This window comes from Lonchura striata, chromosome 8, assembly GCF_046129695.1.
Source record: "Lonchura striata isolate bLonStr1 chromosome 8, bLonStr1.mat, whole genome shotgun sequence".
Taxonomy (NCBI): Eukaryota; Metazoa; Chordata; class Aves; order Passeriformes; family Estrildidae; genus Lonchura; species Lonchura striata.
The window spans coordinates 18,543,861-18,560,008 of NC_134610.1; the positions used below are offsets into that span (position 1 = coordinate 18,543,861).

The 16,148-nt window shown below is 37.4% G+C and overlaps 1 protein-coding gene across 2 annotated transcripts in view; it reads left to right on the plus strand.

The window, feature by feature from the left end:
- Window positions 1-16,148, plus strand: part of CSRNP3 (cysteine and serine rich nuclear protein 3) — a 101,504-nt gene that overhangs the window by 21,169 nt on the left and 64,187 nt on the right. For both annotated transcript variants that reach the window (XM_021528589.3, XM_021528588.3), the window contains exon 2: window positions 10,583-10,754. In XM_021528589.3, coding sequence (XP_021384264.1) covers window positions 10,607-10,754 — 148 coding nt within the window. In that variant the 5' untranslated portion in view covers window positions 10,583-10,606. The remainder of the gene's footprint in view (window positions 1-10,582; window positions 10,755-16,148) is intronic.

Sequence of the window (16,148 nt, forward strand, 5' to 3'; positions counted from 1 at the left end):
ATTATTTATTCTTTCCACATATCATAACTTGTTGTTAGCTGGTGTTCAATATAAATTAAAAATACCAGTTTTTTTTCTGTTTCTGCTTCTTTCCCATTGGATGACTTCCTGCTTGTGCCTAGAAAACAGAGCAAATGACAGACATTTTCATAGTGGGCTAAACATACTTCTCATATTCTTTTATTTTGTCAGTATATCTATAATTTCTGGTAGCATATGTTAGTCAATATGCTGATTCATTTTTCAGCACTGAAAAGGGCATTTTTCTTGTTATGAAGTATCTTAAAGATTACATTAAAATATTACAAGGTATTGTGACACATACAAATAATTAGTCCTCTGCAAGTTAATAATAAAATCCATTTTTAACTGATATCACATATACGAAGTCAATTAAAGTGAAAGTTGAATACTTCCTTTTGATTACTTGAAATCACAGAATCAATTAGATTGGAAAAGATCCCTGAGATCATTGAGTCCAACCTATGACCAAACACCACCATGTTAACTAGACCATGGCACTAAGTGTCAAGTCCCGTCTTTCCTTAAACACCTCCCTGGGCAGTCCTTTCCAATATCTAATCACCTTTTCTGTGAAGAAAAACCTCCCATGCACAGGTTAAGACTGTGACCTCTTGTTCTGTTGCTGGTTATCTGGGGGAAGAGGCTGACCTTTACCTGGCTACACTTTCCTTCCAGCGAGTTGCAGGCTGGAGGGTCCCTCTGAGCCTCCTCCAGGCCAAACACCCCCAGCTCCCTCAGCCACTGTCTACCATCACCCCCAAGCCCTTTCCCACTGGCCACTTTCCAGCACTCTGTCCCCAGCCTGTAGCACTGCATGGGGCTGTTGTGGCCAGTTTGTAGGACCCAGCAGTTGGTCATGTTGAACCTCATGCCCCTGGTCTGGCCCATCGATCCAGGCCTTCCTGCCCTCCAGCAGATTGACACCCTGACCTAACTTTGGAAATTTGCTAGTGGTAGACTCAATCCCCTCACCAAGATCATCAGTAAAGATATTAAACAGGGATGGGCCCAACACTGATCCCTGAGAGACACCACTCATGACCGGACACCAGCTGGATGCAGCACCATTGGCCATCACTCTCTGGGCTCATCCATCCACGCAGTTCTTAACCCAGAAAAACAAATGAGAGGAAAAGATATGGTATCTTTCATTCTATATGAGACTGTCAGCATATTAAGAAAGCAGATAATTAAATGGATTATTGAAACTTCTGTGAGTCTTCTTGAGAAAAATTTATTTTCAGCTGAGGTGGACAGACCTGAGTTGCTTTAACTTTAAACCTCCTTTTCCTGTGTATGTAAATTATATGAAGATAATAAATAATCTAAACATTATTTGAGGAAGTAAAGGTGTGATACAGTGTTAGAAGTACATATTTGCATTTTATAGTGGTAGCCAAGTTGTGCCAGTTTGAATCCTTTGGGTTTTGGATATAGAAGTGGAAGTTCTCATCTGGTAAAAATAGTAATGCAAAAGTTTGTTGCATATTGCCTGTGATGGTCTAGGTTGTGAAAGATAGTGATGATAACATGGAGGAAGTACTGTGGCTATTTTTTTTCCTGGTTTGGTTAGGCTTTTTTTATAGCAAGTTGCAAACAGATGAGCTGAGAATTCTGCCAGGCTAGATTTTTCCAGTGATTTTCAGCATTGCTTGTTCATATGTGAAGAGAATTCTGTGCTGTACAGTTAATACCAGACCACAAGGTAAAGGCAATCTTGACACATTTGCCACTCTACAGAAAACCTCTAAAATACCCACTTGTCTTTTTTCTAAACTGTAATCTCCTAAAGTTAGTCCTTTTTTTAATCTTGTCGCGTAGAAGTAGTATTGTTATTGTCAAAAATTGTGGCCAGAACAAGGTATGAAATATTTGGTCATGTTTTATCTAAAAATTTGCATCTATACTTCCCTTTCACCACTTGGACATGTGCACACATCCCTAAGTACTTAAAACAGTTAAACTGGAAGAGTCTGTTCCTATATTTTTAGAAGAAAAAAAAAAAAGAAAAAAGAGGAAAACCTAGTTCAGAGTAAGTTTTGCAAATATGCTGCAGTATGGTTTTACATTACAAGTTCATGCTGCTGCTCTTGGAGTTCACATGTTCTGAATTTGGACACGTTGAGTATTTTTGTGAGTTTGTTTTGGTTGGTTGGATTTTTGAAAAGCTATTAAACATTACATATTTCAGAGTAGAGAATGGGTACCCCCTGTGTCAAGATGCAGAGAACATGGGGCAGAAGAGGAGAGCTGTTGAATGCATGCTCCCTCTCTAGTGGCTTTGATGGCAGAGGTGAAGGAGCAGCCAGGCTGTGTGCTAATGCAGCATGTAACAGGGAGCTGACTGATGTGTACTTGAGCTGGACAGGTGGGAAGGCCCCTCTGGCATGTCCCAGTCATGGCCATGATGTACTTTGGCAGCAGAGACACAAGATCCCCTGCCGTGTTGTGCAGTTCCTCTGCAGGCAGGGTGCAAGATTGATGTTCATGAAAGAACAGGGTGGAAAATCAGCACTGAAATAGTATGAAAAGGTGATGCAGTGAGCCAAATAGTATTACTGCATGGGCTAAGCTGGGTAAAATTTATATTAAAGGCCACTTATTTCCAGCACTCAGGAAGTTGATAGCTTTCCAGTCTTCATTATGGAGCTGAACCCTACTGCCATTCTTGCAGCTGGAAGCAGCATGATGCGAACCTGCTGTGCCAAATACACTGCTGCCAGTCCCAGAACCTCATTCCTGTTGCTGAGAAGGTGCTAAGCAAGCCAAATGTTGTATGTCCTTTTAAAAGAGGTGCAGTAAAGATGTGTTGGTAGTCCAGATAACAGACAAGACGGTTCTTCCCATCACCGACATGCTCACTCTGCTCTAAAACTCTGTGTATCTTTAGAAGTCAGTAGGACTGACTACTGTTGTATCAGTGTTTTTCTGTTTTCACATTTCAGTGTTGGAAATAGTTGTGACTTCTCCTGGCCAGACTTTTGCTGCAGGCAGCCTGGCAATACAGTCAATGCCAATAGTAGTAAGCCTTTTCTGGGAGCATCCATGCAAACTTGAAAATTTCTTCTGGGATATAGGTAGTAATTTCTTTTTTCTTTAAAAAGGGTAAAAGAAAATCTTATGCAGAGGTTTTAGGTGAAGGCATTTTAATTGATGAAATTTTGTCATGAAAACTCAAAACTTAGAAGAGAAATGCCCAATACCAAGTCTTCAGTAGTGTTACCTAAAGACTATGGAAAGGACTTTGACAGGTGCTGCTAACACCTAGATGACTTATATGGAGGTTAGGCATTATGAACCTGAGTTCGTGACCCAGCTTCAGGATGTCTTTCTCCTGAATCTCCTGTTTTCCTCTGGGAAGGAAAGCTTGCTGTAGCAAGCTTAGAAAATTGTTATAAATGAAATAAAAGCTCAAACAACTTTTGTGGAAAAATCTCATACTGACAGGAAGGCCCTCTTGCTGAATTCTTCTGAATCCCTTTCTACCAGGTTGCACCTTCATTGCTGTAGACCTGAATGCTAAGATCCTGGCTTTCTGGTTGAACTAATTCTGCCTCTTACTCATTTTACTTTGTTTTCTGGGGAGCATGCTGAGAGAAAATTTAAGAAAACTAGCATAAAATGTTCTTCTGTTGGCTGAGCTATACAAGCATTTTGTTCAACTGTTGACATCAATTGATATAGCTAAGAATTAGAAGGCCATTTCACTGCTGTTGTATGCAGGATTCTTGTGTTGAGTGATGAAGAGGGGGATATTTGCATGCCTGGTTCTTGTAGGACCATGTGAGATCTTTTGGAAGACTAAAGAAGCCAGATCTATCAGCATCTGTACCGCTTGTAGATGCGAGAGGTGAGCATATGTCAGCATAGTTTCTGCATTTTAAATTCATTGCCAGTGTAGCTAGGTGGCATGTGTTAGAGTGTACAACAATGTGTAGGCAGTCTAGAAGATTAGTGGATTAGTACTCAAGTGTGAAATCAGGAGTACTGTAAAGTGATGGTACAGAAGCTCTGCAAAGAGCAGACTTGGCAGGATTTGGTTTGCAATGCCAGAACACATTCCTTAGGTTGAATTGTGCAGTCTTATCCTGCAGGATTTACTTGGCGCTTTGCATTTAGCTAGACTGAAGCAAGTGAGGAGAGAAAGACTTTACCTATTTTACATTTGTGTAAATTGATCACTGCTGTAAGCAAAAATATATGAGTAAGATTATACTAGTGGTATTCCCTGTGTCTATACAGTATAGTCTCTTAAGTGGAATTAGCTTGCTATGTGTTTGTAAATTTTACAGACTGTAGTACTGAAACTACCAGAGCCTACCTCTGGCAACTGGTGCTTATGATTAGAGCTGCCAAATACAGCAAAACATGTATTGCAAACATTAATTTGAATTCTGAACAGCTGTTTGATTCATGTTCGTGTACCTCTGTTGTTCACTGTTTGCAAGCATTCATGCAAATGGTTTTTTGTCTGTATTAATGCAGTTCCTAACGTGAATTGTCATTTTCACAAGCAAGTAATATTCTTTGTGTGAATGATGATGTCACTGTAGGTGCTTTTGGGTTTGACTACCCCTCCCCTCCCAAATTTAAAACTATCAGTTTCACAAAGAGCAGAATAATTCAGTACATTGTATGAGGCCAGGCAACCACCTTGATTAGTTCACAACCCTCTCTGCTGCTGACATTTATTTAGCAGCTAAGAAAAATGTATTTTAAAAAATGAAGCTTTGCAGGCTAAGAAAAAGACTTAAATTCAAAAAGAATATTAATCACAATAAATAACCCAAACATCTTGACTTGTGAGCATCAATATTTGTGATTTGACTGTGAAATTATTTGCCTAGTCTCCCTAGAATGTTACAGTACTTGCTGACTGGCCAGTGAGAGGGAGTTGTTTGTGATGAGTACTTTGCAGTAATGTTTTATGTGTAACATCTGTTTTCTGCATTCTCTAGTTCAGTTTGTAGTCATTTGCATAGAAGTGTTTTATGTTCAAAAGTGAATCTGTATTGCTGCTACAGACTTTAAATTTTTCTGTACTTTCAGTTGATACATTTGAGACAAGGAAAATGCAGTGTGACACATAGGACAGTTATTTATTTAATGCCCATCTTAGATGTTTATTTTTGGTTCTAGTTTCAGATCATTTTATTCAGGTAGATTTTATCATGAAGTGTAATCAGGTCTCAAATTAGTATAGAATAAGGTTTCATAAATAAACCAAATAAATAAGTAGTTGGATTTCTTATACCCTGTTCCCCAGCCCCCTCCACTTCAAATGCCAATGTGTTCTTGAGCTCTTTTTCCTCTTGATTTTTCCATAGCTTTAGTCAATAACTGATTTCTGTTGTGAGGCTTTTCTTTAAATCATGAGGATATATAATTTGAATATGGTTCTATTTTATTTTTTCATCTCTTTTTTAAATATTTACTGCATATGGTACATGCTTGATGTTTATTTCTTCACAGGTATGCTCCATACTTGTTCAGTGTCCCAGATGATGTTGTCTGAGCTGTATACTATAGTAGTAACTTTTGCAAAACATCTATTTGAAAATTTTGGCTAGGTTGAAAAAATTGTTGGATTTGTCTTTGTGACTTTTCCTGGTTTTGCCTGGATAGAGTTAATTTTTGTCTTAGTAGCTGGGTCAGTGCTGTGTTTCTCAGATTCACTATGAAAATGATATTGACAACACACTGTTGATTTGGTTGTTGCTAAGTGTGCTTGCTTCAAATCAAGGACTTTTCGGTGTCTTACCCTGTGCCAGTGAAGAACTTCACAAGGAGCTTGGGGGGCATGCCAGGGCAGCTGCCAGACTGGCCAAAGGTATATTCTATAGCAGAGAATATCATGCCCAGTATATAAACTGTCCATGGGTGTCAATGAGACACTGAGGATATGGCAATTTAGGTTTTGTAGAACAAATTTGTCAATGTATGTTACCCCAGTATCATAAGAAAAATTTTCTCCTGGGAGCACAGGTAATGAGTGCACTGTCACCTGTCCACTCACTCAGTAATTCTAACATCACTCGTTTTAGGCCTTTCACTGGGATTTAGGGATACCTGCTATCTAAAGAAGATGTCTAAAGGTCTTCTGCAATGAGGTTGTTAATCAAGTTTCTCTAGAATTTCCAGCTTTATTAGATACTAAAGAAAGTCAAACCAGCCAGGCTTTTTATGTTATTTTATTTTGTAGGTCCCAGATAGTACTGTGACAGTGTGAAATATCTCTCCCACATTTACATGGAATTTTTATCTTCTAGTAATAACATATTGCCTCTGAATTTTTTAAATATCGGGTGCCTGCCAGGTATCTGGCATCGTAGGAAGGCAAAGCCTGTTGCCATGGAGCTTTGAGGACTTGCTTCACCAGTCAGCATACCTGCAGCCAGAGAACTGGCTAAATTATCTCATTGTAGGAGTAGTTTCATCAGGGTGGAGGAAAACTAGGAAGTGAAGGAGTAGAAAATGGATGGGGGTGTTTCGGAGCGATACATCCTTCTCACAACCCATAGCCATCACATGCTTCTGCTGTGTCAAGTTGTCACTTTCTTGAAGAGTCCTTAACTGTGTTAGGCAATTGTTGTTTGACCTAGAGCTCATAGCAACGTGTTAGCTTATTTTCCTTGCTTTAGTACTGTTTCTTCTTTTTCCACTTTGTTTTACCTTGCTGTGGACTAGTGCCACATGAGTACAGTGAGAAGGATGGCAGAGGATGATATATCATGTCGCTGAGCAAGGATTTTTTTGTTGTGAAGGATGTATCTACAGACAGGAAAGATTCCAGTGTCTGCTTGTTCCTCAGTTGTGTGAATTGGAAGGATGCTGCTCCCAATCAACTGTAGCTACTAGACAGCTGTTTAGCAGTCATCCAGAAAGGTTTGTTTCTAACTGAACCTTTCAAGCCAACTTGCACCTTTTTTAACCAAATGGGTAAGTATGATATAGCATATCTCTTTACTTGTAGCTAACAGTTATATTTCAGACTCTGAAGGCTGAACCTCACTGGTGCCTCAGTGGAAGTCCAAGGATATTGATTGATCATCCATTTGTGTCCAAAAGTGACATTTCTCTTATGATTCCTCCTATGAGTTATGGGATTTTTGCTTTCCATTCATGTATTGAAAATTTGACTTGTATAAGTCTTTGGTGCCTTGTACCATTATGCCTACCTCTAGGGTCTTCTGTTCAAATGAGATTGGGTTTGGATTTCTTTGTGACTGCAGTTGCTTCAGTTGATTCTTTATTCCCCAAAATCTGAATTTACCTATTCAATTGTAGTTATGGTACTGGACAAAGAAAAAACTCAGTTGAATTCTCTGTCCTGGTTCCCCGATTGTGCACTTAGGGAACTTCTAGTGATATGAATAACTTGGTGGCCTCACTACAGTTAGAAGCTTGACTGTTGCTTATTCCTGATGGTCTCTGGCATATATCTGTGTCTTCCACTGGGATAGATCACACACTTCCATAAACAGCATTGGGTTGTGTGTCTCATGCTGATTATGTCCTAGTTCCCAGAGATGTGGATCTTGCTCAGGTACTGCAGGATGTCTGTGTAAATAAGGCTATCAGATGGAACATGCCTTTGCACTACTGTGCAGATGTGCTTTTTTTTTGAAGTATATTGGCTTATGGAGCGGCATCTGTTTATACAGATGTTATTCTGAAGGTATCTCCTGCTGATACGTGGTGTGTACAAACAGCTTTAGACACTCTTTAATCTCTCGCTGTGGTAGCCAAGCTCTTGAGTAATGGAAGTGTCTCCTTTCCCCCATGTAACATATTCCTGGGGAGACTTGATTACAGAGAGATTAGAATCAACAGATCTCAAGAAAGTAGCAACACCTAAATTTGATCGCAACTACTTTGTCAAACAACCTTGTCAGTAATCTTCCTGGAAGAGATTCAGAACAAAAATCAGGCAACAGTCACACTTAAAATATATATAATGGCTAGCTATACCGTCTTTGTGTTGTGGTGATAACTCAGGTTTTGCAGTGTCCTGTACCTCCTGTACCTTATCTTGATCAGCTAGAGCTAACCTATGTCATTTCCAGGAATCCGAAGACCCATTTGTTATGGTTCATTATAGAGATTATCTTAATGAAATGGCTTTGCTGCTACCAGATTGTGGTGCTTGTTGCAAATGCAAGCTATGCTAAAACCAGACAAATGTAAAATCCTTTGGTGCAAAAATATTTGTTTCTCCTACTTGGGAACAGTTGTGGCTGTTGACACTCTCCCTATGTGCAGTGACTTTACTGATGCACAAGATACCATTTAGTCATCCATTTGCTGTGTCCTTTACTGGTGGGAGACAGTGTCTGACAAAAGGGCTTTTGTCTGGAAGTCATCTTAGGGTACGAAATGAGTTCTTGCTCTCTGACTGGCTGCACACTCATGATGATCACAGATAATAGGTTTGCCTTGCAATGCAGTTATGACTTATGTTCTTTGGACCTGGAACTTCATGACTCCTGTAGCCACAATTTTAGTGGGTGCACACATGGATTTGACTGAGGTCTCGCTTGTATGATAAACTCTTTGTCAGCTCATTTCTCACTCTCTTCACTGAGATGTTTGAATGTAAGCATTTTCTTTCTCACACTCCAGCTGCTTCTTTACCCTCTTCTACAGTCAAGCTATAATCCTGTGGATTTGATATTGCAGGCTGTTGCCATGGAAATAATGGTGATTTCACAATTTCAGTGCTGTAAGCACTGCAGGAGACAATGGAAAAGGTGGTTGGCAAGAGATATAGTGAGGATATGGGGGACAATTTAGAGGAGTTGTTTTTAAACCTGTACTTGGGGGATGATTTTTTATATTTGTGGGGTTTCAATGTGTGTGTGTTTAGTTCTTTAATCTCTTTCCATTTGTTCATTTTTGTAGATGTGTTTTTATTAGAAGTTGGTTCATAAAAATGCATTCCTACATTTTTGCAAAGATTATTACAAAGGGATGCTAAATTCTCCTTTCCATGTCCGCAGAATAAAAGTGCTTTCTTTGCAGTTTATACTAATTAATTTTTGGACAAAAGGGCAAAGGTTGAGATCTAAGCAACTTCTGTTTGAGTCATACAGTTAGCCTGAAGAAATCTGTTTCAGGAAAACATTTTTTTTCATAAATAGTACAACAAGCTGAGAACATCATGGTGAGCATATGTATTTAAATCCATCTGTGTGACTGACTGTATGAAGCCCTGATATATTTGTTATTTAATATTTGGTGTGTACTGCATGCAAACAAGTTTGGTGCTGAAGATCATCTTATGCAACATCTGTTCTTAGCATTGTGTCAGGATCCCACATCTATACTGAAATCTTTTCTCTAAATTAGACACATCCATGAAGGTGGAGTGAAGCTTACTAGAAGAAATAACTATGTTATAAAATGAATTGAATTGGCAGCTTAACAAGCTGAAGGCAAGTGGCATCAGATGAGAATTTTTCATACTAAAAGCTTAAAAGCATCAAACATCAGCCTTTTTTCCCCAGCTATTTACAGCAGCATTTCACTGATTAGCATAGTCAGAGAGTAGATATTATCTGTAACTTTTAACTTGAGATCTTAGAATTAATTTTCAGTCTGCAGTAGGAATTAATCAGTAATGAGTGTGATAGTAACCAATTTTTTAATTAAAGACAGAGAAAAATTGTTTCTACCGATCAGATATGTTAAAAATATCTTAAAATTGATTTAAAAATATTTCAGTCTTTTTCTGCTTGATATTCCATAAATAGAGATACAAAGATCTGTTGTTATATAGGAAAGAGAAGCAATAAGGAATGTTCAACATGGATCTGGCTTTGCTGGGCAATGTGATTAGAAAGTCAGGTTCTTAAGGATGGACCCAGCCCTTTGATGCTCGTGTGAATGGAAATAATGTACTTTTGTGCCAATACTCATATCTGAATTTCAAAAATTTTAGGCAAGAGACTTCTGAATAAATGAAAATTACAAAATGAGCCAGAACTGTTTACGCAGGGCCTGGCCTGGAAAGATGAGAAGGGTCTCATACAGCTCTCAAATCTAATTGCAATTGCAGGAATTTCTTACTACAGAGAATTACATAAATCAGACCTTTAAAATAAATCAAAAGAAAGAATGAGGTTTTTTCTAAACTATATTTATTGCAAAACAATTTTTGTAATAAAATACAATGTAATGTTTCTTGGTGCCAAGTAACTTTTTAATTGTTATATAAAGGTCCATTTTTGATGAATTACATTGGAGTATTATGCTTGACCTAAATTTGCTGCATAGCTGAATATATATATATATTTATGTATGAGATTGGCTATGGAATTGTCTGCATTGGTAGAATACAGGTAGCATTTACCTTCTGTCTTAAAGTCAGTGAGATGATAAATATACTGATGATGGGTTGTGAGTTTTTTGATTCCTTCTTGGAAAATTTGTTTAAAACTCTTAGTTAAGGAGCCATTGAGCTGCAGGTGGTAGTATCTGACTGATAGGTGAAGTCTTTAATGATACCTGCACAGTAGGCATGTGTTTCAGTGCTTCATTGCCTCTGTTCCTGTTACAGGTGCATGGTGACAGCATCGCAGCAATGAGTGGAATTTTAAAGAGGAAGTTTGAAGAAGTTGGTGGAACCTCACCCTGTTCATGTGTGTGGGAATCAGATGATGATGTTTCTAGCAGTGAAAGTGCTGACAGTGGAAGTAATGTCCATCCATCTGCTTCTAATCATTTTACTCGTAAGTAATAAAGGGGTGTGTAAAGCATGGTACTGTGTCTTATACAAGGTGGGAAAGGTTCATTTTACTTGTTAGAAATACAGTGAAAGCTTTCTGCTTTTTGCTTGAGATATTTTATCTGTTTTATTACATTTAAATGCTGGCACTGTGAGGAAGTACTTATTTTTGAAAAAAATAACTATTTCCTCTGGTAATTGTTTCTGTGAAAATTTTTATGTCGGAGTGAGTTTCAGAGGAAATTCCATGTTTGTGCTCTATCATTCACATCTAGTTAGCATGACATGTTTTAAGTATATAAGAGAATGTCTTCCATTTTGAATGATGATTTGGGAGAAAGGGGAATATTGGCAGTAACTAATTTGGAGGTCAGTGCCTCTGCTTGGCACTGTGTGTTCAGAGTTGGGAGTAGTGCACACAGTCTGTGATAGAATCTGATCAGTCATCCTTTCACCTAAGCCAATGCAGCCATACAGCTGTCAGTCATTTTCTTTCACTCATTACAGGTGTAAACAGGGGAACAAAATTGTAATTCTGCCTGAGAGAGTATTTATAATAAAGTTACAGTACAGTTTTATATAGGAAGAATGGGTTTATTGGAAAGAATGCTGTAACACATTGCTACTTACTTAAGATTTTTCAGAGGCTCTGGAATTACTCATGTTCTATTAGAACACATATCTTTACACTCAGATTCTGATAGTAGTGGTTTTCAGATTCCTGTCCACTGTTGTGGTTATTTTCTATTAGTCATCAGCTTCTGTAAAACTCAAATGCCAAATTTATTGGCAATCAAAAATCTCTTAGATGTAAAATGGAAACCAGTAAGAATATTTGCAAATAAAGATATTTTTTTTTTTCTGTGAGAAAGCTGTAGGATTTGGTTGCATAATGTTTGATTATGGAGCAAAACAAGAAAACACACCTTGCTATTTCAGACAACTCTCTTCTCACTACTGTATACCATATACAAAACAGGAGACTTTCAGAATATGTAAGATATTTGCTCTAGCCTCATCTGAGTTCAGTGTAAAATTCTTATCCCCTCAGCCCACCTCTTGAAATAATGTGTTTATTTGGTACGCATACTCCATGAAGTGTGGTCTTATACTGTGTGCCCAAAGCCATTCTGCTGTTCAAAAACATCTAAAAATATTCATATAAATTTTTCCCACTCTTATTTATCAATACATGTGCAGATTCATTTCTTCTCTAAGGGACTGCTGAGACACACAAAAGCAATCTAAAAAATTCTCTATTATGTCATGAGTTCCAGTAAACCATGTCAGTAGAGAGTAAGTCTTTGTGATAGTAAAATGTTATAACAGTATTTTATAAGCTGCATGTAGATTAAGACTGTTCTTAATAACTAATACTCAATATTATACAATTATATTTTTATTTATTTTCTTGTGGTAACCTGTCCTATACAAAAATAAATGTTGTGTATATCCAAATCAATTAAATGATTGAAGCAGCCTTATCTTGATTTTTTTTTCCTCAGTGGCAGCTGTGAAAATGAATGTGCCTTTTTCAGAATTAAAGATAGAGTCTGCATGCATGTGTACATGTGTGCATATGTTTATAGTGTGAGAAAAGCATTTTTATATATGTGCATGTGCTTTTCAAGTGACACATGTATATATATGTACATGTGCTTGTGTACATATGTATGCACATGTGCACTAATTGTGCTAATAACATACAGAAGTCTTGAGTGATAATTTAAATGTTAAGTCTATGACAGAATGCCATAGAACTGAAGAGTGAGAAGCTACAGGGTGTTATACATATTTTTGACTGGGGTCCCAACTATGGTAACAGAATAAATATATTTATTTATTTATAAATAATATAATTTATTGTGTGAATTGGGTACTCTTCTACTAAGAATCCTGCAGTATAATGCAGTAAACAAACAAGTCATGCTGTTCTTTTTAAGGAGATTTGAATTGCGCTTTCTTTTTTTCTTTGTTCCTTGTAAAAAAGTTTATTATTTCACTCATGGGTTGTTTGCTGGTTATTTTACTGGAATCAGGATTTCACTTTGGTTTTAATTCCTAAACTCACTGTTAGGGAAGTTAAGAGGAAAATTTTGCTGTCTCAAACTTTATCTTAGGTGCAGCTGGAAAGTTTCTCTGTGTATATGTCAGTTAAACTTCAGTAGGCTGCTGAAGCATGTTACACACCAAGTATGCTCACCCTACCATTAAATGTAATCCTTAAGCATGGTGGGAATGGTGGTGTGGTGTGAGCATGTGAAGTTGTTTAGCAGGTCTGGAAACTCCTAGATGGTATAATGATAAAACAGAGTTTATTTAAGGAAATTTTAGGAAAGCATAGGGAATCCAAGTACCTGTTTGCTCTCTATATGTGTACCTAGTTATCTTGAAAGAATGAATTAAAGGTTCAGAGGGACAATATGTCAGAAGAAACCAGCTGAAAAAAAAAAAGAACTCCCTTAAATTTCTCCATAAAAATTAATTCAAGGCTTCTGAGACGGTTATTTTAAGATCTGAGTACTTCCACATCGCCGCTTTTCATGTTGCTTGTAGTTCAGCTAATCAGTTTGCTCACCTTCAGTGAAGCCAGTCCAGTAATATTCCTGTGCATTATGACTATTTTCTTTTCAGCAAGGTAATCTCTGCTTGAAGGGCAAGTATTTGCAGGAAGGTAGCCCTGTCACTGAGTCATTATGAAGTGTCAAGTGGTTCCAATAAAAGACGGGAAGAACCCTGGAATTGAAATTGGTCTATGATTTAGCTCTTGGTTATGGAGAGGGGAAGACTCTTGGAGCCTGTCTTAGTCAAGAGTAGAATTATATTTTACAGAGTTTCATGTCATAGGGAAAAAGCCCAAGATTATGTTTGGAATGGATCTGAACTGTCTTGTGTGGGGCAGAGGCCTGCAGATAGAAGTCTTTCTGAACAGCATTTTTAAGAGACAGAAACTAATGGCAACATAGGTTATTAAAGTGGTTTGTGTCAGCTTAAAAATACCAAAAATGAGATCTCTGGAATGCTGAGAACATTGATCGAAAGCCCCTCCAGGCTAGCTAAGATGTGTGATCAGAGAAATTCAATCCCCTTACAGGATAAGCTTGCACTGAGTGTTTTGAGAAGATTCTGTTTGCTGTTAATGTAGCCAGTGTGTAGAGCAGGAATGATAAATGCTATTACTTTCCAGACTCTGAACAGATTATTAAAAACAATAATAATACCTATTGTTGTAATATTCTTTGTTAGATTTGGGAAATTTGTTGACTCCCTGGTTAAATTCATAGAAATATTTCTAGCACAAAAACCTGAGCCTGCAGACATTTTCCATTGCTCTGTTATGTCATGACTGACTTCAGTTTTTACAGTTTCTATGACAACTGTGATTTTTTGATTGGTAAAGAATCAAGCACTAAAGGATTTTTTGGAGCTGTGAAGTATTTTTCCATCAAAGGAGTAGAGTGAAAATATCAAGATGCTTTTCACTAATCAGTATTGAAATTGAATTTCTGTCTAAATGTGGGTACCTGTTTGTGGCAAGCCCTACATACACTCATTTTTCAAACAGAATAGATGAGAAAATAGCCCTGTTACAGCTGCCAAATAATTATCTGGAAAATTAATGTTAATTTATGCTTACAATTTAAGATATTCTTATTTTTCAAATCATGTAGGTATTGACATTCCCAGGTTAACCCTTAAAGAAAGGTACTTATCAAGACATGGTTCAAAGAAACACAACTGGATTATTTTCTGAGATTCCTAGGCAATTTTTGTGAGTCATCAGCAAAATGGTACTTAGGAACTAATGATGAAATTACATTACATGGGAGTGAAAAAAAAAGAGATTAACAGAATGCACAGGTGAACAATTTGTGGTTACTGGGGAAATACAGAGAGGAGCTAATAAAGAGCTCATCGGGGTGGGAAGAGAGCTTGTGGACTATGTCATGTGTGAAGGAAAAGAGAGAAGGAGGTTCCCCAAGATGAGGAGCTTGACAAGCAACAGGGTGTTTTTCAGTAAGAGCAGGAAAGCAGTGGTAACAGATTTTACTTGGTAAATATGTCAGCTTGCAGAAAGGGTTACAGATTGGCTGGCTCAAAACTGGGAAAAGGAGGGGGGCTAATGAACAGAATGAGAACGAGCCAGCTTATAAAGATCAAAGGAATTTAATGCTCCAGGAGTTTGCAAATTCTTAGTCATTGAAAGTGACTCATCCTCTTTCACTACACTGATGTATATGGAACATATTTTTAAAAAAATTTGAAAATTACTGGGAAGTGTTGATTTTGATTCTACAGCACATCTGTATCTGTGCTGCATTTATTAGAGAAAAGCACCTTGCACTCAGAACATACGTATGAGGCCTGGTCTGTACTCAGGAGTGTGCACTGTCAGCAGGTCTGGAACCATCTTTTGCCAGCAAATCTTAGTTCAGAATGATGCTAACTCAATGTATGGGATTCTATTTGCTGATCCAGTATTGTCTTTGAGATTGGATAAAAATTAAACATCATGGTTAGATATTGTCCTTGATTTGTTCTACAGAATTAAAATTATACCAGATTATATCTTAGCATATGGTTTGAGACTTTTTATAGCAGTTGCTGTCTCTAGATGCTATTACAATATGCAAAATAATTTTAATAACTTTACAGTCTCATTTATAAAGTCAAAGAATATGAAGTTTCTTTTTTCTCTCACTGGTGCTGCATGTAATTTTGGAAATACAAAATCATTATGACCATGGCTTTTTTGACAAAGAGGGATGAATGGGCCTAAGTTTACAGATTTTCAAATTATTTCAGAAATTTTTCTTTTCGACTAACTTCTAGCTTGAGCTAGTCTCAGATAAATTTCTTCTCTGGAGAAATGATAAGATTGGGAAGTAGGTGAGTTTTATTTTAGTGAAGACTTGCTTCATGGTCTTCGTCAAATAAGATCAGAATTCTAAAATGTGTTTCTAAGGGTAAAAAAGCCTGATGATGTCTTGGGTACTAAAAGTAGCTGTCCCTTTTTTCAAGTACAAGGAAGCATTATGACAACATTTGGATACCAGTGAAAGCTGTGGTTGGCCTGATACCATTACAGTAGCTTCTGTAGGGAAATAATTGGTGAATCAAATCACAAAGAAGGGGAAAATGGATTTTTCTGTTACCACTTCATAACTATGAATAGATTCATTTTTGTCTGAAAAAAAGTTTTCATGCTTGCTTTCTCCTGACTGCTGTATCCTAATGCTCACTTTTATTCCTAGTGAAAGTCCCAGCGGCCTTCAGCAGCTTTCTTTGAATTGCTTTATGTGCTCTTACAAAGTAAATGAAGCCTCAGAAAGATTATTGCGATATCCTCTCATCTAGTGCTGTGATCAGTACATATCCTTCACTTCATACAAGTTTA